This window comes from Ornithodoros turicata, chromosome 6 (assembly GCF_037126465.1).
Source record: "Ornithodoros turicata isolate Travis chromosome 6, ASM3712646v1, whole genome shotgun sequence".
Classification (NCBI taxonomy): domain Eukaryota; kingdom Metazoa; phylum Arthropoda; class Arachnida; order Ixodida; family Argasidae; genus Ornithodoros; species Ornithodoros turicata.
In genome coordinates this window covers 2,442,468-2,468,376 of record NC_088206.1, presented here as the reverse complement: position 1 = coordinate 2,468,376, position 25,909 = coordinate 2,442,468, and the positions used below count along the sequence as shown (strand labels likewise).

At 45.3% G+C, this 25,909-nt stretch overlaps 1 protein-coding gene across 3 annotated transcripts in view; it reads right to left on the bottom strand.

Annotated features, from left to right (window-relative positions):
- The window catches only part of LOC135398817 (transcription factor AP-2-epsilon-like), a 210,661-nt gene that overhangs the window by 131,791 nt on the left and 52,961 nt on the right, over positions 1–25,909 (bottom strand). For 2 of the 3 annotated variants that reach the window (XM_064630313.1, XM_064630314.1), the window contains exons 3-4: positions 22,103–23,178; positions 17,706–17,858 (exon numbers count right to left, since the gene is read on the bottom strand). In XM_064630313.1, coding sequence (XP_064486383.1) covers positions 17,706–17,858; positions 22,103–22,138 — 189 coding nt within the window. In that variant the 5' untranslated portion in view covers positions 22,139–23,178. Of the gene's footprint in view, positions 1–17,705; positions 17,859–22,102; positions 23,179–25,055; positions 25,263–25,909 lie in introns of those variants that run through there. The other variant, XM_064630315.1, reaches the window with a different exon arrangement.

Here is a 25,909-nt window from a genome sequence, read left to right as displayed (position 1 = left end):
GAGTCTCGCGAAAAGAGAGGAAAATAGAATACAAAGAAACATAGCAGTGACGGGGGGGGGGTGATGAAAACTCCCCCTGGTGCTAAGCAGCGTCACCACTTATGCCACCTACCGGGTGGCTAAATTAGTCCAATTAGCGTCCCCTTGCGATACAGGGGCGGTGATGAGGCAATGGAGTGCTCGTGTTGTGTGTGTTTCTGTTCCGACTTGGAATTTCTGGGAGACTCCAAATTTGGCAGCAGTCGGAGTGCGTGCACGTTTTGAAATCGTTTGGTCATCAGTCGCTTTCTTATACGCTTCCATGCACATTAAACCATTATCTGAGACAAAACATCAATATTCATAACCAGTCACTGTCTTCACTGCGCGCGGCATTTATTTGGCACGAAAGCCAGAATTGTACTTGATTCATATATCTGTGTATGTATAACTTCACGATAGCCTGACGTGATATAAGGACAACTTCATTTCCCGATGTGTATGTGTCTGGACACGTCCCATGTCCACAGCAGGATGCTGATGCCCTATATTTGATGCAGCGCAATCGTGGATATTAGAAGCGCAGGTACATTGGAGACGCTGATATAGTATATGTCAATGTTGTGCACGCCCATGTAACAGTTTCAGTTTCAGTTTAGTTTCAGTTTATTTATTTTTAGCAATGCACAATACACATATGATGCAATGGGGACTGCGAGGTTGACCCTGTAATGCAGTCCCGTTTACAAACACTTGTTCTAGCACAGTAGCAATGGTCATGTGGAGCATGTACAGTCAAGGACACATGGATAATATTTCTTAAACAAAAAAACAAAAAAAAAGACAATTAACTTTTGCGTCACAACAGAATAGATAAGGTAACAGCTACACGCCGTTTACACGCACACCTTTTACAAGCACTTGTTCCAGCACAGTAACATTGGTCGTGTGGAGCATCTACAGTCAAGGTCACTTATAATATTTCTTAAACAACAAAGAACAATTAACTAAGTTACAACAGAATTGATAAGGAAGCGGCTATACGAATGAGGTGTAAAAGCAGCATGCCGACTGTATCGCGATATGCAAAGTAACAAAATAATGTAATCGGTGCCTATGATAAGGCGCACAAGTGTGCTTCCAGACGTCTACTAAATTCACTTAAATTTGTGGAAGCCCGTATGTCGTAAGGTAAGGAATTCCATACTTTTGGCCCCTGGCAAGCAATAGAGTACAACAAATAGTTTGTTCTTGGAGTGGGAACAGTAAGGGTATATGGATCTTTTCGCAATAAATAGGGTGAGGTATATAAAGAAACCTGCACGTGCTGAATGTTCATGCCATGAAATATCTTAAACATCAAAACGCACAATCTTTGCTCTGCCAACTTATATACATCAAACAAAGACAATGCATTAAACGCGAACGTGACGCTGTCATTAAAATGTAAGGAAAGAATTACACGTAACGCACGTTTTTGCAAAATGTAGATTGGCCGCAATATAGTCTGATACGCAAGTCCATAAACTTCTATTGCGTATCTGATATGAGATTCAATTAATGATTTATATGTTAACAGCAAAAGTTGAACAGGAAAAAGAGACCTTAGCATCGATAAGGCATAAATCCCTGATGTAATTTTTTGTCTCACGTGGGAGACATGATCCCGCCAAGATAGGTGTTGGTGGAGTACAACTCCAAGGAACTTTATCGAAGTAACACGGGGTACGATGTGGTTTGATAGCTTAAGACAATGGTACTGTGTGTCAATGGGTTTCGACGTTGCAGAAAAGAGAATGTAATTTGTTTTGTTAATATTGGGAACAAGTTTATTTGAAGATAACCACTGTACACATCTTTCAAGTGTTGTATTAGCTTTGATAAAGAGAGCATTTATTGACTTATCTTCAACAAATATATTGGTGTCATCTGCGTAGAGTATTGATGTCGACGTACCGGCTAAATAATCAGGGAGATCATTTATAAATAAAAGAAAAAGGAAAGGGCCCAGAATCGAACCCTGGGGGACACCAAGTGAAATCGAGGACATGTATGAGTGGTTGCCATCCAGGCTAACGTATTGGAGTCGGTTACTTAAATAACTTTCCATAAGCTGCAAGGGGGTACCACGTACGCCATACCGATCAAGTTTTCTAAGTAAGAGCTGATGGTTAATTAAATCAAACGCCTTACTGAGATCTACAAATATTCCCATCGTATATACCTTCGAGTCAATATTCGTCCTAATTTTTTCTGTAATAGCAGCGAGCGCGGTGGTGGTGGATCTCCCTCTTCGAAATCCGTATTGGGATGCAGAGAGAAGTCTGTTGGCGATGAAGAAGCTTTCTAGTCTATTTAGTATGATCCTTTCCATAACCTTGCTTAAAGCAGGGAGGACCGCGATCGGTCTGTAATTATTAGCCATTTGTCGATTACCTTTCTTGTAGACAGGTACAACTTTCGCGATTTTCAGCTCGTGCGGGAATATTCCTTCTTGAAACAGGCCGTTCATTACTTCCGCCAATGGCGTTGATATCCAATAGGAAATGCGCTTTAGTAGTGAGATTGGAATATTATCGTGTCCGATTGATTTAGTTTGTTTCAGGCTTCTAATAACAGTGTCTACAACAATCTGCTCGACCCGCATAACAAAAAGCATACTGTAAATTAAACGACACATTTATGTTCGACTTCGTTGTCGCTGAAAGGCACGCTTTCACGATGTTGCAAACCTCATCATTTCCGTGGTCATGGTAAAGTTGAAAAAAAAAAGAAGGCAGAAAGGCACATGAAGTGCCATGAAGTGCTCATGAAGTGCATGGCACATGAAGTGCCATGAAGTGCTCATGAAGTGCTCATGAAGGCACATGAAGGCACATGAAGTGCCTTTCTGCGTTCATTTTTCTGAACATTTATCTAGGTTTGACAGCGATATCGATGGGCGCTAACGATATACGGTAGTGCATATGATGATGTATCAAAAGCAGATGCGATGACATACCAATAGTAGATATGATGTTGAGCACAAGGAAGGCAGGAGGCAAGCAAGAGTTTGTAAGTGACGGCAGCATCTTCCTTGAGTATGATAAGCAACAGAAAAGACAGACACACGACGAGATGAGTAGAAAATAGATATGAGGATCGAAAGTAGATATAGGATGATGTATCGAAAGTAATTACGACGATGTTTAAAAACTAGATCCGAACATCTTGCATCTGGATCACAGTCTCGCTGGGACGCCGAAGAAGAAACTATATACAGACTGTCCAGGTCAAACCGATCAGGTGACAGCCCTATGGAATGCATATGAGACGTTATACTATGCGTGACACTCTGCCCTGGGTACAAACACCAGGTTCCCAATACATACTACAAAGAAACAACCAATAACATACATACTAGGGGTGCTGCCAGACTTGTGCCCGTTACCAAAAAATAGGAACTAAATACCGTTACCCGTTACTTCAGAAAAAAGTAACTAAATACGTTACTCGTTACCAACATACAAAAGTAACGAGCTCTCGTTACTCACAGATAACGAGTTACTTTTACGTTACCGCCGCATAGTTAAAGGAGCCAACAAACATGCCCTCACTTGCCTTCAACTCGTTATTAATGAGAAATTGCACTTCACAAGAAGCTGATACTCGAAATTTACATCAGTGATCTTCGTTCTGTTTCGTGTGAAGACATCTGCTGCCGAAGTGGGGGTGATCGGAGGTTATGAAAACACAAGAAAAGACAAGGGTTTTCGTGCCACCGATCACAAAAGGTTCCCAAAAACAGACGAGGGGCTGCACCATAATTTGAGGCGCTCAGAAGCTTAGCAAAGACAAGAAAATGCTAGAAGTCGAAAGGCGTTTTTTGTAGTCATAGCACAATTGGTGCCCATTCTTGGGAGGGAGTGATGGTCGGAGATTGCGGAAACAAGAGAAAAGACAAGGGCCTTCGTTTAAGACGATTCAGCACGTCAACAACACATCCAATGAGGGACTGCAATGAGTCACACGTGGTCGTGGGTCACGCAGGTCCACGCATTGCGCCACACGGAGTGCCAAAATGTGCTCCCCCGCGCTGAAGAAAAGGAACGAATAACGTCAGTAACGAGTTACCAATTTTTGTAACTGATTCCGTTACTATTACTATTTTTTAAAAAGTAACTGAATCGTTACATCGTTACCAAAAAAATTAACCGTTACCAAGTAACGAGTTACTTGTAACGAGTTAGGCACAACTCTGGGTGCTGCGTATAATACTTCCTTCCATACTAACTATATGCGCACTAATACTAATAAGCACTGGGGAACACATTACCGACTAATGAACTGAACTGATTACTGGGTACAGGATGAGTTTTAACGCGTGTAACAATGGAACACAATTAAAAAAAGAAAAGGATGAAAGGCCTAGTGAACAGGGGATCAGTGACCCCCGACCAGGCGAGGAAGGGACGGGTTTGCACAGATCGCTGCCGGGCGCCATCGGTGATTAAGCGAGGAAATATGACGCCGGCATTCCTAATGGCTGCTACCGAAGAATCGACCTCTTCCAAATTCTTCCATCTGGTTGGCGCTCACGACCAACGGATCATCGCCTCGGCGGGACTGCCTTCTTATATGCGATGGCTAAGTACGCGTGTGCCTTTCAATTCGATACGGCCTGATGACGGTATATATATACACGGACACTCTCAGAAGTCTCGAGGACGATCGACGACACATTGGTCAGTCTTTTGATTGATTTAATTGACCATCTCAAGATTTTTTTTCAAGTGCACTGAAATCACGCTGAATGCCATCGCGGGCCCAGTATATAGGCCGTCACTGTATACAGCGCTGCTCCGCTTCCTGAAAGACTCCCCAAGCCAGCACAACATGTTGGCCCAATATCGGCTGAACACTGGCAATACCGGCCCAATATTGGTCAAATCTTGGAGCAGTATTGCCCATATATATAGCCAATATTGGGCCAATATATTTTGTTACTTGGGTCTGGCCTTGCGTCTGTCGTCTGACTAGAATTTCTTGTGCCATATATGTCGTGCTTGTACTGCACAAACTGTTTTTCTTTCTTTCTTTTTCTTTTTTTATCTTTTATTTTTTTCTTTTTTGTTTATTTCGAGTTTCGTTCTTTTTGTTTAGTTTGAGTTTCTTTCTTTTCTTGGAATAGCAAGCCGGCATTAGCCTGGCTGACATTTCCATTCTTTTTCCTTTCTTTTCATTTTATTAAACATATCCCCCCCGCGGGGACGAGGTTCTGCAAGGATAACTTCTGCCCTGCTATACCACAAAGATGGTGGCCTCCTCAGTAGACTATACAGGCACTGAAGTAGGAGCCTCAAACACAAATCGTGTTGCGGGCCGCATTGTCATTAGACTGCGTCATGGAAGGCCGTAGAGAGAGAGAGAGAGAGAGAGAGAGGAAAAAAGGGGAGAGCAGTTACCATAAGACACCCTCAAGCAGGACTGTGCGTATGCAATTAATTAATGAAGAGCTCCACGTGACACGCCGAGAGAAACATGTAAGCTGCCTTTCCAAGTGGGGTACTGGAACATTGAAAGAGAGTTTTAAAAAATACGTGGTTCTTCACAAACGATTATGACTGTTCGCGAAATTATCTCCTATAGTTACGCACTGTATTGTCGCTACTCGTTACAATTCCAACTTGAAAAAGCAATAGCAAATATACGGTGAGAGAAAAGCGAGCTGATTTTGATTGACACTTTATGTTTCCGGGCTTGTTACATTAATATGATTCGCAAAAAATTAAAATATAATGGCCTTTGTACATGGCTGTTCCTTTCTAATTTCCCGCGCGGATGGCAACGATGACTGGAGAGGCTGCTGCTTCTATATAGGCTTGTAAAACCGACTGTTTACCAACATTGTCATTTGAAGTTGTGCTCGAAGATGAGATTGCCGTATAGCTTCTTGTTGAGGTTCACTATAGCAAAAGAAGTGCTGTCTAATATTGACAAGACCAGCACTATATACACGCCATGCAAGGGTAAAAACAATGCTTGAAAGTCTGGTTTCATTCAATTCTTAATTGCATTAATTTTTGAGCGGGCACTGTTCTTTTGTTCGGTGGTCAAAGGTCCTCGGGCTACAGAATAGCTGACGGCGTGCCGCATGTTTGAGCTCCCTGCTCAAACGGATCTCATAGCCGGGCTTGCAGCCTTTGGGAAACACTGTGAATGTTGTCTAGAAACAGGCCTAGCAGATATAAAGCCTTCGCCCCATGCACTTCGCCCCAAGCTGGATAAATGTATACTGTCAAACATCGATTTACGAAATTCCCTCGCTTTATTAGCGGTATACCCTCTGGGACAAGACACTTCCACTTCCTCATTGCAAACCTCCATTTAGGAATACCTCGATTTGTGAACGATTTTTTTTGGGGAACGTTAACCGTTCATGTCACGTCGAGACTGGGAGGTACCCGGGTTGGAATCCCGGTACCGGCTGTGCTGTCTGGGGTCTTTCCCGGGTTTTCCTTATACGATTTCAGACATATATTTCGGCACAGTCCCCTTAGAAGTTGGCCCAGGACGCACATTCCCCCAGGGGCGTCAGTCGTGACGTTGCCCACCTCTGTGAGGACGACAACGGCGAGCTCTTTCACCATCACCACCACCACCATCACCACCACCACCACCACCGCAGACGCAGCAATTTGCACCCATGTGAACCTGCGTTCCAAGTTTTACGGCAAACATGCTTACATATGTGCATCGAAAATCGACATCGTGAAGATCGAAACTCATGCAGCTCTGACGTCACTGCTGACGTCCTTAGGCCTTACGTCTGGATGATGCTACCAAAAATTGGTTAGGTATTGCATTAAATGTATTGGGAATATAAAACCTCCTGTGACCTCTCCCATAATTGGAAAAAAGGAGATATATGGAATGAAAACATATGGGAGAGACAAGAAACGATCAATATTGTATTTTTAACCGTCGTTCTGCTTACGCATCATCCGTTTCCTTTCGAACTCAGGTACCCTTTCGGCACCTCAACTCAATCCATTTCTCTTAGATATTTTAGGAAACGATGTTAGTCATCATTGTATGCTTCGCTTGAGACACATCTCTTCTTACATAACAAAAAAAGAAAAAAGAGAGATACTACAGCAAAGAGATAGGACCAAAGGTTAAAACAAGGAGGACAAAACCACAACTGCACACTCACATCAGGCGTTTATTGGATAACAGGAAGGTGTAAAGGACAAAAGCTACTCGAAAGTATATCATCAGCCAATCGCTCAGCTTCACTTTTGGCGATTACTGCGGGTTTATGAGACAAGGGCCCGCACGTTTGTTTGTCGGGTGCAACATATATAGGAGCAGTCTACCCAATTCCCTCGAACTGCGGGAGAGTTTATATGGGTCAAACTGGTCGCTGTCTTAACACCAGATTGCTGGAACATGCTTCTTCCACCCATCGCACCCCTTCAGGGCACCTTCCCATGCAAGCTAAAGATTGTCCCTGCGTGTGCCCCTATGTAATCGAGCCACAGCAATCGCCAAAAAGTGCTGGCCGAGCGGTGTGTAGAAATTATTGAAGCTTTACACATCATGACACAAGGGAACCCAGTGCATAAGCACCCCCTCTTTATCCTTGACCCAGCTTGAGTAGGAGTTCCTTGGCTCTGATGTGCAGGACTGATACCCAGAAGCGCCGCCAGGGGGGCGCAAGGCAGGATGTTTTGAGGTGGTGTTGCGTCAACTGCGCCCGCAATTACATTGTCTTGGCTCAGAAACCCTACGTTTGTGGAATCCAGGGGGGCAACGGCACCCTTGCCCCCCCTTCCCCTCGTCCCCCCGTGACGGCGCCCATGCTGATACCAGCTCCTGTTTGCCTCGTGCGGTCAGCGCCACACGTTGTCAACTGCTTAGCTATATATTTGCTGAGGATATATAAACTGCCGAGCAGCCCCCCCACCCCCACCCCACCCCCAAAAATAAAAATAAAAATAAATAAAAATAAAGAAAATAAAACATTCTGGCTGCGCCTCTGACTTGTACCTCACACTGAAACCCGTATTCGCTTCTCTTTCGTCGTGACTTTGTACACCTTTGGTACCTTTGTCTATCGGTACCTTTTTCTCCCTTTCCTTCTTTTTGAAATCTGACACCAGCCATCCTTTCTCCTTTCTGACATCGCCCACTTTTCAATCCCCGTTCGCTCAACAGGACATCAACTTCCACACAAAAGCGACGACGACGATCAGCGTCGATGAATCCATCCACTGTCCGGCTCTAACGTCACTCCGAGCCAACCCAGCCCGGGGCGCAGTCGGAAAAAGCAAGCGTTCTATCTACGTCGAGCGTGTTTGACGGAGCACGAACAACCCAAACGGACAGACACAAACCAAAGTCGCCACTGGTACAAAAAAGGCGCAGCAAGTAAATAAAAGCGAAAAACGACGTAGTTCCGATATTTATGTGTGCAAAAACATTCCTCGTCCCCTGCGTTGCGCAAATATTGCCATTGCCCCAACACGCTTCCACCCTTTCCTCACATTTCCTTCTCGTTCTCTTTTGATATCAGAGCGTCCGAGCTTGGTGATTGGTCGCAACGAGCGCGCATAATGAGCAGAGTGGACGTCACCATGGAGAAGCCAATGAGGAAAGAGTGGCGGCCTAGCCGGGAGTGCATGGCTGTCGTCTGCTATCTCTCTTGTGTTTCTAGCAGACGATGCAGCAGCGGCCACGAGAACGCGAAACGCGAAGGAGTCTGTGGCGCCATCTCGCAGGGGTTATTGGCGTCACACAAGTGATCACGCAGACTGTTTTCTTTTCTTTTCCAAAAAAGTGGGATGGAATCACATTGGAAAGAGTGAGCTCCAGACACTCGGAACCACTATGGAGATGATTCTTTATTCCTTCGTAGTGGCTGACATCATGGTACTGATATTTGATTGGACCAACTTATTTTATATCATATCGTTTTCGCTTATATTCTTTTATTTATTTTTTTTAGAGTGCTTCAGATCTGAAAATTTCCTATTGTCAAGCTGTCCGTCCTATTAAAATTACGGTTCGGTCTCGCATCATGTGAACATCCATCTTTACACAGAAGCAAAGTCTCGTTGAATACAGAAGCAGGTCTCCTGGGAGTCATGCTTCCTAGCATACCTTACGTGCGCAAGGTGGAGACACCTTTACAGGCGCGGAACACCCGACAGTTTTTGAGAGGGGCCTGTAGAGAGTGTTAGTAGAAAGTGCTCACGAATTCCGAAATAAGCCAATTGCCGCTGATTCTTCGAAGAAGGTGGCTTCACATACTGAGCTTGAATTTCATAACTCTCTTTATCGTATCGGTTTCGTACAGTTCTTTCGATGTACTAAAATTCGCTATTGTTTCTTTCTTTCCGAGTCCCTCTCTCCCATACAATCTCGCCTTCGTTAACTGAAATGCCGACAACGGTTCCGCTGCTTTATATTATCTGTATTTCGCACCTTCGTTATTTTTCCGTATTTTTGCTGCAGTTGGTTTATTCAGATTCTTTGAGGGTTATTCAACGATCATTTAATCAAATCATGAAGTGAGGTCACCAAAAGCATGAGATGTCATACAAATTATAAATGATCAGAAGATAGTTTGACGTAGATCACAAAAATGAAACCTGTGACGCAACAGGGCATGGGATAGAGTTACACATTTTGTGGCCATATTCCATTCACAGCTTTTTTTGTTCACATCTAAAGGGCGGGGTTCTCGAGAAATAGTGTTATCATTATTTATTAGAAGGTGAATGATGCCGATAACGATGTACTCGATTGCATATTTGCGTTGATGTACAAGCAAGGAAGGCAGAGCATCAGTTTTATTTGAACCACCCTGTACAACGCATGGCACTTATTGAAATAAAAGGCGAGCACACAAAAAACACAATCAAGATATAGAAATAAAACCTATTTTACTATTATTTTTAAGATGAATAATAGGTTAATCTGATGCCTTTAACTTTTGGCAGATACCCACGGCATCAGTACTTATTCACTGCAGCGCGCACATCGCATAAAAATATTAGAAGCAAGCCTTGTAATATTTAACGAAAAAATAATTAAGCCGAACGTGGCGACCACTTCGAGCGGAATAGTCCTAGCGGTCTCCACGATACTAAAAGCAGACGACAATTCCAGCACGAAGACATTGTTCCACACAATACACGCATCACAAGACAACAATCTTCCTATAGCATTCGCACGAATGCACACTGTTATTGCGGAATTCCTCGTTAGTTTTACTTAAGCATTGGAGCGAACGGGCCGACCAACCCCACTTTTCAAACTGCGTTAACGCATTCCAGTGTTATGAGCATGCGAACCGTATGGAGCCGTCTCCGGCGTATTCATTCCATGCCCAACTAGAGAAGCAAGAATTTTTGTATATATATATGCATATTGAGGAAGTCGGTATGCAAGAACGAAGGCCAGGGCGGAGCCAAAAGCGCTGTATCTCCGCTTCAATATTAAACGGGGCTTCCTGCGTGATTCTTGTACTCACCATCGATGTTGGTTAAGACGATTTTGCTCAAGTGTTTTTTCTTCGTATTTTTTTTTTGTTTTTGTTGTTAACGATTGCATCTAGTTTCTAGCTTTCAGGAAACATCGTACTGTTTTCTTTTTTTTATCTGCTTTGCCACGAAGCTTGGAACGTATAGGTTCAGATTGATGCAAACAGCCGCCTTGTACATTTATCCGGGACAAGTACGGGACAGGTGCCTATATATATATATATATCTATAATAGCTCCATACTTAAAACAAGCCCACTGGCGCAACCGCAATGGCACCGAAAAGTAAAATACACGTACCACAAAATGTAACAAAAAAAGAACTCTGCGCGTGTACCACAGCCACCGTTTAGCAAGGCCCAAGCGGAGGCGGCGCTGGCGTCGATGCATGCAACTCAATTACAATTCCCGCAGCGCCGCGGAGCGGGCGTGAGATGGAATGAATTCGCGCACCCCACAAACGGTGCACTGGTGGTGGGGGAAAAATAATAGGGTTGGCGACTATACGTGGATCGAGACGGGACCCTATACGAGACAGTTGTGGGGAAGCAGTCCTCTTGGGGACAGTTGACACCACAGATGGTAGATCCGTGACCAGTTTTTTTTTTTTTTTTTTTTTTGTCCTCAAAGTGTTTGAAAAAAAAAAAGTCCTCCTAAACACGAAGGCCAATTATTTTATGCTCGCCTCTGTAGGGGACTAGGACTTGCCTTGATTGTGTGCGGGATTGTATTTAAAATAACACACTATATACAGTTCAGGCGTAGCACCGCAACAAATGGTGTCTCTGAATGACAAAGATGACACAAATAATTGGGGGTTTTATGTCGAGGGACAACTATGATCATAAGCGACGCCACTTTTGCACACCTTTATATACAGTCAACCCTCGATTTATGAACACCCTCGGTTCCCCGAAAAATCGTTCATAAATCGAGGGGATTCATAAATCGAAAATTCCGTTAAGTGAGTACTATCGAGCAAATGGAACAGTATTTCCGAGTTGATATTGCGTTTATAATGCAATATATTGTGTAATTTTGCTTTGGACCATGCCTTCCGCTGTGTCAATTGAGGTCAGGAACACTTCTGCAAAAACCCGTTTCTTGTTCGGATTTCGAGGGGTTAAGAACCGAGGGTGCAATACCTCGAAAACATTTTGTCTGTTCAGGCGTCATTCATAAGACCATGAATAATCACTCTGAAGGTTTTTGTTGGCCTCGGAACGATCCGTTCATAAATTGAGGGCAAAAATGCTGGGCAACTCCTAGTTGGTTCCCAGAAATTCCATTCATTATTCGAATATCGAGGTTCATAAAACGAGGGAAAAATGCATGTAAAAAGTTTGGTTCCTCGAGCTAGTGTTCATAAAACGAGGGAATTCATAAATCGAAGGTTCATAAATCGAGGGTTGACTGTATATATATATATATATATATATTATTTTATTTTTTAATGTGTGCTGAAATCTCAACACCCCGCGTTACTGGGGCGAAATATCTAAGTAACTTCTGACATGCCACTAAATCCCATTGGTCCCACATGAGACTAACAGTATTCGAAATAAATAAATAAATAACCTCTTCAGCGGGTTTCAAACCCTATACCTTGTGTGTGTGTGGGGGGGGGGGGGGGGGATACGTTTGCATCTGACTTACAGAGATCCCTATGTGCGCGTCGCAAACGTTCGATGTCACGATCGCATTTTATGAAAAATGAAGTCGGGACCCACCAACATCCTCTATAGACCTAGCACGATGGACGTATAGCCACCATTTCAGGGTGGCTAGAAAGTCTGAACCTTGTGTCACCCTTGTAACAAGACCTGACCATGACGTAGTCGTTAGGAGGCGCACCAATCATAACGACAGCTTCAGCGGTCGTAGCCATGGAAACGGTACGTCTTCAGACACATGAGCAGCATTCTACATCTCCACGGCGGTTGGCTGAAGCAGACGACACTGGAGTTCCAGATGTCAACGTAGTCAAGGAGAGAAAGGAGGTATAAACATTGCCTTTCTTCGTCTGTATAGAAGCCGTTGAGCCGACGCAGGCATTCGCTGCACGTGCAGTCTGCTTTGTAAAAATTTATGCGAGACGACCGCTAAAAATTTTGTCCAGGGGCACACGCCTATTGTTTATGTACACAGTAACTGGCATCTCCAGCTTCTTTGATTTCATCCCCAAAACGTCCCAGCTTTCGAATAACGAAGCAGACGACAGAGACGACGTCGCAGACGACACGGCACGGGAAGCCCCCTCGTGGCTGGGAAGGACAAACATTGAAAAATTAAAAGAGCAGACCTGAAAATCGATTTTCTACGTTCAGTTGCGTTCCACCTCGCAGGGAAAGAAGAATAAAAAGAGCTTAAAGGTAAATCAATGAAACCCAGAATAACTCCTCCAATGTAAAAAAGAGAGAGAGAGACGTGAGCAAAGAACTTATCAAGCGAGAACTCAGAGAAGAAGATTCAAGCAGACGTAAAATGTCAATTGGAGTCGCTGCGTTTTAATCAAAGCCAGGTCCTGAAGGACGGTAATTCCTAACGAAAACTCTTAATTCCGTGCTCCTCATTCGGAATTCCACTATTTCCATGTGCTCACTACGGTACAAAAAAAAGAGAAAAAGAAATATAAGTGATAAAGGAAATGGGAAAACTTCGATGTAAATGGCGGAAAAGCAATAATTTAAACTTGAAACCAACTGAAAGTAAGTTTACATTAAGAATAAGGGGTATAGACAGCAGGAAAGCCGCTATTCGGTTCCCGGAGTATTCATTGTCAGCATTAAGCTGTGTGGTATACTGGACACTCGAGAAAGCTAACAAAGATATTGCTATATACGAACAGCGTGTGATAAAGAGAAGATGTATTCAGACTATTATGCCGCAAACACGTAGAAATGGCGGACACACTGGGTGGCATTACACTATAATTTGAATGAATATAAACAGTCGATGTACCAATATTTAAATACAGTGATCCGGCATTTCTAAAACAACGTGTTTTTCTACTTTGCGGTAACCTTGCTGCAGACGATGCATGAAAAGGCATCAACATCATTGTTACCAACCATGCCGTAATCCCTCCCCCCCCCCCCCTTTTTTTTTTTCGAGTTTGGCGGCAGCGGAATATGCAACAAATACTGCGACAATGGTCGTACATAGCTGTCTTCTAGCACGCGAGAGAAGATGTCCGCAGCGGGTGAATTTTCGGTGGAAAATGAGTCCGGCCGGTTAGGTTAGGTTAGGTTGGGTTGGGTTAGGTTAGGTTACTTAAGGTTAGGTTAGGTTAGGTAGGTTAGGTTAGTAAGGTAAGGTAAGGAACTCGGTCAATACACGACTCAATGAGCCATCGGTCAAATAGGGTATTTTAAATTCCATCACGCCCTCTACATCAGGAAAAAAAAAAGGCGTACTTCATGTTTTTCTTTTTTTTAATCACTCTTCCTGTTGAGCTTAAACACGCGCTGCACAGCCTTTCCTTCCCTCGCATGCATCACATCCTTTCAAAAACACACGAAAGAAAGAAAGAAAGAAAAACAAAGCTATGCTATAACCCTGTCCACTCATTCACAAACCGTGCCTGGAAAACAATAATTCACGAACCCCGTCACGAGAGGCCACGCGGGAGCCATTACAAAAATTTCGGGGTCCGCTCATCAACGTTCAAATCATGCGTGAAATGAACATGTTAACTCGCAGCGCTGCCTCGCGTCGGACGCCAAACATAACCTGGCGTACGAAATGAAAGTAGTACATAAAAATGACACGGTCCTTACCGTCTATATATATATGTACTTTGCACAGACGGGAGCGTTACGCTCCTTTGAGCTCCCCATACATGAATACGGGAGTCATGCTCATCCATTCGTGACAGGGCACTCCACTATCGCCGCCAGGCGGCGTGCGCGCGCGTTAACAAAGTATGGCCACATCGAAGCGTGTAATGCACGCGTGGTAAATTCTTGCCCGTGTAGATAGACACAAGTGTGTGTGTCTATGCATGTATGTTCGTTGCTACGTGGGGGGGTCATGCGGTGAAGCAGTCGTGTAGGAGGATGTATGCAATGTGGCGGTGGCCTCGTTTGCATGTGTTATGGACGGAGTGGCGCCATATTAGCATACATATCGATATGCGAGGGTGGGACGCCATTGTGCTTAATGTGCACCTCAAAACAGGTGTCGGATGGGTATATTTGAACGGGCGTTTGTCATGAGGGTGGTTGATAATTGGTGGCTTTTCGTCGTGAACAACTACGGTCCTCACGAGCGATGCCAGAGTGGTCTGTCGGCGGATTACTGTTGCCCACCTGATGTGAGGGTTCCTGAGTCGAAACACATGCCGCAGCGCACCTCGCGGAAGGCGGCGCGACTAAGCAAATTGTACCCTACCACCATGTTGCTGTCGTCCTCGGCCGAGAGTTCGAACCAGTATCCTTAGGTTAAGTAGGCGGACAGCTGATCCACCGATGGTTATGAGGGTGGAAATGGTCTCACGAAAAGTATTGCCGTGGAGTAGCATTTTACTACATTATGGTTCAGTTCTTAGACTTTTCTACCGTGACATCATTCAATGGTCACTCCTCTGCGCAGTGGACCCGTCATTATCATTCAAGATGCCAGGTGGCTTCCCTCGTAGCTTTACGCACTTGCGCGTCGTTTAATACTCAACGTCGCTTTCACCCCTGTGTTCCGGGCTATATGCAGGGTTACAGTAATGCGACGCTGTGCTCAACTTGCCGTACCCCAGCTACCATTCACCATGTCATCGAGGACTGCGACCGATATACACATGTGAACGACGGGTGCTTCGACGCCAACTTGAACTCCTGGACAACAGACCATTCAGCTTGTCCAAAGTCCTTATAGGCTCATGGAACAGCCCTGCGCGTCAGTGCCGGGCTTTTCGCTCCCTCTTTACTTTCGTTCAAGCTACCGGCCTCCTCGAAGAGCTCTAAACAGAACTCCGGCTTGTCATCTGCCTTCGCGCTCATCATCAATTCATTCTCTCATATTGACCTCTGTGAAGTGGAGTAGGGTCCTGCGACCACCGCGGGGAGCATCCCATGTCATCATCAATTTTCCTTCATTCATTTATTGTTGTTGTTGTTATACTTTGCTGACATCAGTGTAAATTTAATAAGAATTCGGGATTTTACGTAACGAGAGACCAATCGCTACGAAATGGAACCCAGATGCGAGGCTAGAAGACGCGCGAAATCTCGGTAACGGCTCTTTCCAGAAGAACTCTAGTGGACATCGCGCGCTATACCTCCTTGCGACACTTTATACCAGTCATAACGGGCGCTTTGTGCACAGGGAAATACGGTACTTCCACTACCCTTCAGAGCCGAAGCTCCACAATAGAAACGGAGCCCCTATTTTTGCAAACGGACGCAGACACGAAAACCGCTTCAGTTTCTTTTTTTTTATGCGCCGTCTGTATACGGCAGCCTTTTTGTGCTGACCACATAATCCCGTTACAATCGGTTCCTCCCATTCCAATTCAAATGACGATTCCCCACAGACGAAGATAAAAAGTCGTCTGCGCTGACAGGGACGGTTACACGACGATTAAGGACTGTGGCAGGGATAACTGCGGATTATAGGTCCGTGCTGGCTTATCCCGGAGACGAACAGCAACCGAATACAGATTTAGTTGAGCTACAGAAAAATAGAAGCGGTACGGTGCGGCTTTGGTCGTCTTGCCTGCGTTTGTTCCCCTCCTTCTTTCCCACCCCCCTCTCTCTTGTTGATGCCTGGACATCCTGGAACAAGATGACGTTTAAAAGCTTATTGTGCATTTGACTAATCATGACAGTGATAGTATAAAACGAATCTAGGAACGTTGTGCTTCAACGTCGACTCGTCGTCCATGTTGGCCTACTGGTCTCGGTGGATCATTTGGATGGCACAAGTTGTTGGGACATACGTCGTAGCCCGTGGGGGAGTAAATATGGGATCGGAGCGTGCCCTAAAGGCTCTCAGGTGGAAAGAATAGTCGCGACACTCAGGACGCTCGCGATTTGGGCATCGATGCGCACTTGGGCATCTTGGGCGTTGTTCATGCCAAGGTTAAGGTTGCCAACGGGGGAAGCTTCAAATTTCGTGGCGCATGCACGAACCAGACTACAAATACCGAGGTCGAGAAAGAGAAAGGCAGCTCTATTGCATCGCAAGAGGCCTTTCTTTCTTTTTTTTTTTTTTTTTTGTCGAACTCCTTACAGCGAGGCAAACAGTGAACAACCTGCTGTACGTGCGTGGGTCAAGAACAAATCTGCTTCAGTGTTGCACTCGAAATGCACCAGATGGTAAAGTTTAAAAGTCCTCATGGCATCAACTCGGTATATTCTTTTATGAAGACGGTGGTACTGGCTACGCTGAATGAATTCAACAACACGTGCAAATGCAGAGATGATGATGTTCTGGGACTACTGTCGCAACGCGAATACTATACGTCTGAACGATTAATGAGATGATTATGATTGGAAGATCTCAGTAACTCCACGAGATCGGCCGCTGACACAAGGTTGCAGAGCATCCGTTAAAGACAGATGGAGACGTTGCAGCTGATGCGCTGTAGTTGACCATGAGCTCAGAATCTGGTAAAAGTTCAACGTGCAATTATCAGTTTGTTGAACACCGCTCTTGCGGACCTCTTGCTGATAACCAACCCACATCATGAGCATGTGTTGTATGTTAAGATCACGAAAGGTAAATCTGAGAGAATTGCCGCTGCTATCCGTGAAAATATAACATGTCCAAAGTTCATCCACATCTCACAATGATGTGAGCGCCATCATCCACCGGCAAATTCATCACTCATAATGACCATCACCCACCATCACGACACCGATAATGATGTGTTGTGATGTTGGTGTCGAGTAATGGGTTGTGAGTAAGGCCCGCCATGATGTGATTTTGAATGACTTTCTATTAAAAAAAAAAGGCCGACCTCTGTTGAGCCCCCTAGTCGTAGAGCAGGAAGGGAGTTGCCTCAGGACAGATGCCGCCGATATTTCGAACAGAGACAGTTCTTCTTCTGTTCTTCTTCTTCCCAGAAGAAGCACAATCTCTGTTCGAAATATCAGCGGCTTCTGTCCTGAGGCAACTCCCTTCCTACATATCTACCTGTTCGCTGGTTTTCTACCCATCTACTATAGTGGTAGAGCAGTTATGTAAGCAAGTGTAGCCTTACCGCGTGTGCAGAAGAGCCGTACTGTGCAGAGACGCCCTTGTTGGAGCCCGTGTCTCCAGCAGGAGCGGAGCCCTGCGTTCCAAAGGGATTGTGCAGACCGTCCCAGAACAGTTTGCCCGCCTCGAAATTGGATGCCTTCAAGGCACACGTTGCCTGCGAGGAGGAGGGACGACACTCAGGTAACATTGCCCCAACCAAAAAAATGTTACTAATATCTACGTACAAGGACGGTCTGCACAATATGGGCTGCTTCGAGACAGTGATCCTGCCGGATGGGGGTATTTGGGGCGTATGCGATGTACCACCTCTGGCCTGTGCGGTTATTCTCATAACGATAGTAGTCCGTGTTTTTGCGTGATCACCAGACAACTCTAATCGTGTGTGATACCAGCGTGGATTCATTGTGTCCACGCTCTTTACAGCGCTCTAAAATCTCACCAAAGGACAACCCATATACGGAAACCTAACACGCGGAAGACGATGTGTCTAACAACTTGTACCTGTGCCACCAAGTTCCCGGACAGCAGGACCTCTTGCAAGGCCACTAAGCCAGACACACTGCCAACGGTACATACACCGCGACTGGTGGTTACGGCCAGTAACCCTGCTTGTTAGTGGTACCGTTGGTAAGCTAGACGACATGCCTAACAGCCGTACTCTCTCTTCACTCTCGGGGATCCCTATAGAGCCTCGTGTGCTTCAACTGGCCCTCTGAATATAGCCTCGACAGTTCGCTCGCTCCGCGTGCAGGAAGTACTGTTAACGAAATTGGAAAGCGCTCTATATAGGCCCTGGGTACCCTGAGGGCGAAGCGGGATTATGGTCCTAAGGAACTTGTATACCACGCAAACTAATTCGTGGCGTGGATCTTTCTTTGTCTTAGGGCACCTTGCCGCCTTTCAGGCAGGCAGACAGACAGCTTTCTTTTTCATTTCCTTTTTCTTTTCTTTTTTTGCAACGTCACGTCACGTCAGGTCGGTGGAACTCGAACTCGTAACCTTGAGAAAAGTTAGTAGACGCGTTGCCACGTTTTCTTTTTCTTTCTTGATTCCACAATAGCATTAGCCGCGTTTACGTGAACTCTACAGGAGCGGGTCGAGTTGAGCTGTCGAGTCAACTCGCTCATGTAAACTCTGTCGGGCCGAGTAGACACAGCGTCGAGTCGAGTCAACTCGACAGCAGGGGGTGGGTTGGCTCGCTCGACTCGACAGGTAGGTGCACGTAAACGCGGTCGGGTCGAGTTGGGCCCTCGTTTCAGTTGCACGACTCGAGTCGACGCGGGGCGTCGCTGCGGTCCCAGGTGAAAAATGTGTGCAACCTCAAGTGGTTTATGAATCAATTTCCACTTTAAACCACTTACGTGCAAAGCGGTTTCAAGTAGAAATTGTTTCACAAGCCACTTGTGCTAACGGCAAACATTTTTCACCTGGGATCGCCTGCCGTTGGATCGAGTTCATGTAAATAGCGTCGGGTCCAGTTCAACTCGACTCAGTCAACTCGACCCGCCCTGTTCACGTAAACGCGGCTATTGTGGAGGAACTCTTGTCATGAGCGGACGCGTGAACAAATAGAGGCAGTATGCATCAGCAGGTGTATATATGTATAGCAGATATGTATCATTACACGCATGTTGCACATCAACAATCCTTGTTTCTTACCCATAATGAAACAAGCCGAGCCTTGTGTCTTACCCATAACTTCGCTATGAATGAATCGATAAATACTTTTCATTACGTTATATTTAATTCACAAAAGGCGCGCCCGTGCTGATGCTCATTAACGTTATCCATAACGCGGGTATATACAACTGGGTGTGGTGACATATTTTGTGTTGTGTTCGTCTTTCTCTGTTTCATTGGCCGTAGCTACTAATTTAACTTTTCTTTACCTATAATAATATATGCCGCAGCGCTAAACTCGGCGGCTCCAAAAAAAAAAACGCTTCGCCGTATATATACATCTAGCAATCAACCAAGTAGCCATGTATAAGGTGCAACCAAATCAATGCATCGGAAACGCGAATCTCCTGCATGGGCAGACCAACAATTTTATTTTTAAGGTAAGTAATAGTGAATTGCATCGCGATGGGCAGACCAAAATCTGTACCTGGTCACTGTTCTATGTTACGCAAACAGTTCGATACACGAAAAGAGTTCGGTGCGAACTGGCTTCAAAGCGGCTTCCTCCAGAACGCCAACAACAGAGGATCGTGCAAGCAATTGTGCATTGGGTACGTACATTTGTCCCAATGGAACCTCAACTGTTTTATTCGAGCAAAACAATAAGTGCTTTCACGCAATTTCTTTTCCGCTCTACAAGGACTGGAAAAAAGTCACAAGAAACATCTCGCCAGCCGCAAGTTAGCCAACTCGACTCCATAGAACCCCTAATCAACAACAAGTCGCCGACGCGAGAAATAAACAGGCGTTATACCGGTTATCTAAATCACGTCATCAGTTCATCGTGTGACTACCCTTAATATCTCCTTTTTATTTTTCAGTTATATCCACTTCAATCCAACAATAGTAAATATGGTAATAGTCAAATATGGAAACCAAACCGAGCGTCAAAATGCGGGGTAGTCGGTAACAGTATATAATGATAAAAGGAATAGCAGCCATAGACAAGGACAAGGATGCGCACAAACGAACTGCTGCAGTTCATTTGTGCGCTTCCTCGTCCTTGTCCTTGTCTGCTATTCCTTTTATCATTATATATGTATGGAAACCAAAGTCATTCTCTTGCGGTGCATGCAGTCGGCAAAAGAAAGATGAAAGTCACTGAAAAGGTTAGCCAGCTGTAGGGATCGAACCCACATCTTCTGGATTGCCGGTCCCCATGTATATGTGGGTTCGATCCCTACAGCTGGCTAACCTTTTCAGTGACTTTCATCTTTCATCGTTGATTTCTTAGGCAATTTGAGGCTTTGTTTGTATCTGTCCCTTCTGTGTTGTTCCAGCCTCAGAACATCAGTTTATCTCTTGGCAAAAGAAGTTGTCAATCCGGCCCTTCAAAATCGTATCCCAACGACACACTGAAAGCGAAAGTTGCTGCTTCGACTTATGGATATTGATTAAAGGGACATGGGTAGAACACGAAGAAGGAAACGATCGAAAGGTTGATTCACACCTGCAAGAGGGATTTTTACATAATGCCAACTCGGTGAATCCGCCTCTGCATTGAGGAGAGAGAACAAGCTGTATATTTGGCATCAGTTCCATCGAAAGCTTTTCAGCGTCAAGGTTCAAGATTCAGGGACACGAGCTGTAATATTTTCACCAATCACCTGTCCTTATACTGACAGTTGAATGGAAATGTATAGGAAAGAAACCGAACGGTTTGAAAACGTGACGGTTGATTTGATTTGGTGAATAAAAATAAGGGGAAGCTCGCTCCGTGTATAACTCGCTGCTCATGGTGGTAATAAGACCAATATACAATGTAGATTCACTTTAGGGGAGTTTTGTTTCTGTTCTCCGTTCAAGCAACGAGGTAAACCCTTTTCCCGTTTCGGAGCTTATCCAAGGTTTACGCCATTTTATCTGGCTTTACAGCTCAGAGGCTCGTGGCACCTGTAATAATTTCTCTCCACAGCCTCTCAGCATGTTCTCGTGTTTGCGATCGTGCTCCGATTGAATCTATAAGCGCTGAAATGCATTCACAGCGGCAAAACAGTCTACGTATAAACTGAATCAAAATATCGCGTCTCTTGTGCGAGTACTGGCCCATTGAAGTGATGATCCCGTCTGCAAATATCACCTTCCTGTTCTTAACAATAGTCTAAACTCAGACGCATAGGCATTGAGACCGGTTTGTCTCGTTGCTGTATATGCTATAGTTGTATCCATCTTTCGCTTGACATAGCTGAAATTGCAAGCTGGCGCTGGCGGTTGTGGTCTTTACCACCCATTTACCATCCATTACACATCTTTACCAGCCATTGCCATTTACCACCTGCGCGTGTCGTGCCAACGCATTCACTCATATTAACCCGCACATGCGCCGGAATAAGTTGCCGCAGCGTCTAAGTATATAAGCGGGGAAACACCATCGTCATTCATTATTTTAATTATTGTTGTTGCTGATCTGCATGGTCTCAGAGATGGACCGTGCTCTTACATTGGCTCTTACATTGATAAGTCGAAATTTAGAAAATATGGAGAGATTAAATTCCATAGGCAATTCTGCCCTTACATCTTTCGCCCAGACTCAGTGATTCCTGTTAAAGGTGGTACGGACTACAATCTTAATGGACTACTTCATTGTTGTCACTGTCAGTCAGCCTCGTGTTCGTATAGCAAACGCTCCGAAGGACCAACTACAGGTCATACTATATAACATGAGTAGCCGAAAGGATAAAGCCAACCATGTATCAAAATAATCTGAATTTGACTTACCTGCCACGAGCATGAATCCAATGCCAGGAACGACATCTCGACACCCGCCTAGAGCTCTTCAATCCGTTCCTGGTTCCGGTACAGGTTCAGGTCGTTAGAGTACACATAGTCAAGGAGTCACACCTTGTCTTTTCGAACACAGGTTCTTCAGGTTTTTCCAGAGAAGTTCACGATGTCCAAGGGCACGTCCGAACCACTCGCGGCGGACATATGGGCTGTACAATGTTCACTGACATCTTATGAAGTTCATCCTGGGTGGCTCAAGAGTGCGCAGTCTCTTTCCTGGGGTCGGATTTGACCACTGGGGGGTCTATTGCAGGACGTCGAGGTACGACTTGTATTCTAGTACCATTCCATTCCGGCAGAACTCCCTTGCCAGATGGTGTCACTTCAGCTCATGCGTGTGCTTTACGCGTGGGCCGATGTCGAAGACCTGGTATCTTTTGTAGTTTCGACACTCCCACGAGCACCACTAGCTACACCCGCGTCTCCTGTCCGTGTCCCCTTGAAGCACCTCCCAGCGCCATGACTATACAGACGATAATATTGTTCCAAGATTGACCTCCAGAGGACCTTTTTTTGGTCCTTGTAAATTCAACCCTATCGAACCTTGGCCCAAATGACTGAAACACCCAATCCAAGTCGACCTTGACGTGGAAACACCTCCGTTCACTCGAAGCTGACGTCACACAAAGTCGCGGTGACGGACGCCACCGGCCCAGGATTGACGTCCCTGGAATATACTTGGGACTTGGACGTGAGGACAATCGTGAACCTGCGTGTCTTGGCGACACCCTCGCGGCAGTTTTTGCCCTCGGGCAGGGGAGAAGATGCCCGCTTCCGCAGTGCACCGGGTCACGTGACCGCCGCAGGGAGGGTGGAGTAACGGGCAGTATTGACGCGTCGCTGCCGCAAAAGTGGCACCGCCTCTGGCGTTAGCCTTCTTCTTGCTTCGATGTAGCCGTTATATACATATAAAAAAGGTACGCCACCATTACTCTCCCCGGAGCGTTATTGCTGGAGGGTGGGCGGGGCCTAGAGGGGGTCTGGCCGCGGGTAACGCCTTCCCGTGTCGTCTGCAAGGGAACCAGCGGTTAGCGTGAGTCGTTCCTCTTCCCCTGCGTCCTCCTCGCCTTCCCGAATGAGACCTCCGGGGCAGGAGAGGAGGAAAATAAAAGGAAAGGATGGGGGAGATTGAGGGAGGATGGGTGTTCGATCGGGAAAGCGTTCCTCCGCGGGCGATCGGGATTGCTGCGGGAGAGCTTCGGGAACAGAGGATGGCCGTCAGTGTCTTGTGGATTGGCTTCAAAGGGGTAAAAGTGTTTCTCGGAGGTGTGGGCGCTCCGTTGGTATTTCTTTGCGTGTACACTCTTAAAAATGAACTTCACCGCATAGCATGCTCCTAGCCAACCATCAACTCGAATGATATCGCTATGTGCCCTGACTTGTTCAAAACGGTAGGCGTACGCCTTTTTTGTGACACTTATGCTGTTCATAATTGTCACAAAAATGGCGTACGCCCCCCGTTTTCAGCAAATCAGGGCAGATAACGATATCATTCGAGATGGTGGTTGGCTAGGAGCGTGGTATGCGGTGAAGTTCATTTTTAAGAGTGTATGTGTGAGCGAAATTTAAGGGTGTCACAAAATAAGGCTTTGGGACCGAGAAGACGTGAGGCATTTGTGTAACAGTAAGGACGCACTTGATGCTATATTGGCAGAAAACTACGCACAGAAAAGTTACAAATTATCGTGACGCAACGTAAAACTGAAATATTTCGAACAGTGCTAAGTCCTAAATTGTTTCCGGGGACAATAAGGCAATGTGTACGTCGAAACGCGGTATGAGGAATATGTGCTCGGAAGGGTTACACGGGCGGAAACCAGCGCAAAGATGAGAGGAAAGAGTAGAAAGGACAACGCTGGGTCGTACAACCGACGTCTATTTTAATAAAACACACATGTGCCAGCCACTATATATAAGCGGCGGAACAGCACCGGTTGAACATGCACCTAACCAGCCCTATCACTGTAAACTGAAAAACACCCTAATGGGTGTAAATGGCTTGTCCTATAACTCGCACCTCTTTTTACACCATATGGTCTGGAACACCCTTTTCAGAGGGTATATTCTGTTTAAAACACCCTTTGAAAGGGTGCTTTTCCTTGAAAATGCCGTCTTTTTCACCCTTTATACACCCCTTTAGGAGGGTGTCTAACAATCTTACACCCTCTTAAAAGGGTGTTTAAAGGGTGCAAAGAAGGCATTTTCAAGGAAAAGCACCCTTTCAAAGGGTGTTTTACACAGAATACACCCACTCACAAGGGTGTTCCAGACCATATGGTGTAAAAAGAGGTGTGAGTTATAGGACAAGCCATTTACACCCATAAGGGTGTTTTTCAGTTTACAGTGATCCAGAAACTAGGAACTCCTTATTCGGTAAGATTATAATTAAAATTACACCATCTATTTGTGCCTTAATTCTTTCTTTTAATCTTAACGGGCTTCTTACTTAAGGAGTCTGTCCCGCCGTTTTATAGTGGGTGCACTTGCGCAGCTCTCTGTGTGAAAGCAGTTTTACCAGAATAAACGTCAGTTGGTGCTCTCGTCTTTTCGCTGGTTTTCGCTCATGTAACAACGCACCAACTACACCAGCAAGCAGCACTACTGAACTCCTAAATGGTACTTCTAGCTGTACATCCATGGCATGCACATGATAACCATCAAAGTGAGAAGACGAAACCTTTTACGCAAACAGACTATAAGGTTTGTATTCACATTAGACGTTAAAACGAACGCAGAAGCATGTACGTTATTTTGCGTTTGTGCATCACAAAGTCCATAATTCACACAAAACTCCAGACTTCGGGGCTCGATTATAAATAATACGGTACTGCGCTTCCCCAAAACTACCATACGAATGCAAATATTTTTAAAGAAAACAATCTCTCACCTCGCAAGCGGTGCAATTCTTGGAGACCAAGAACTTGACCGTCTTCCGAAACTAACCCGTCACATGTTCGCACAACGTCACATATTGTCACCAACGGGCCCCTTTATGTGACACTCGTTCCTGCGCACCAGAAATTCCCACGCATCTCAGCATGTTAACGTCGCTGGAAACGAAGCGACGCAAGTTCCTTAAAACCCATACGAGGTTACGACAAATTATTTACTTTCGCACCGACGCTGCACTACAAACACACTGTGAATCTGACGTCACAACTAACCAACGGGGGGTTACACGTGGTTCTAAACTCACGAAGAACGACACGTCTTGAAACCTTCTCGATACGGCGTCCAAGTCTTGAGTGACAAGTTGAGTTTCCTCCCGAACTTCTTTGGAGGATGAGATATTCCCGCATTTTCTCCGGAATCCCTCTTCCCCAATGCTTTCCCGCTTGCCGGCGGAAGTGACGTCATGCTTCCGTTTCTCTCTCGGGCCGGGGTTCGTAGAGGGAGAAAGAGAGCTTGGAGGGAAGAAAAAAGATGGGAAGTTGCACTAGGCGAATGCCCGAACTACACGGAGGTTTGGAATAATTGCCAATACTCATTTCGGTCAAGGAATCGAGAAGCCAAGAAGTGGTATAAGAAGCCCGTGTCGAACAAGAAAGGGACACGTAATCGGCGAGTAAACATGGGCTGGCCAAATCAGGATATATACATTGTATACCCAACTTTTATCCGTCACTTATTTGTGATCTTGATGTTATACCATATTTCTTCTAATTCTTAAACTGACCTCTGAACGGTGTCACCCAGCTCCACTTGTTTGTAAATAAACAGATATTTCCTCCTCTTCCACCT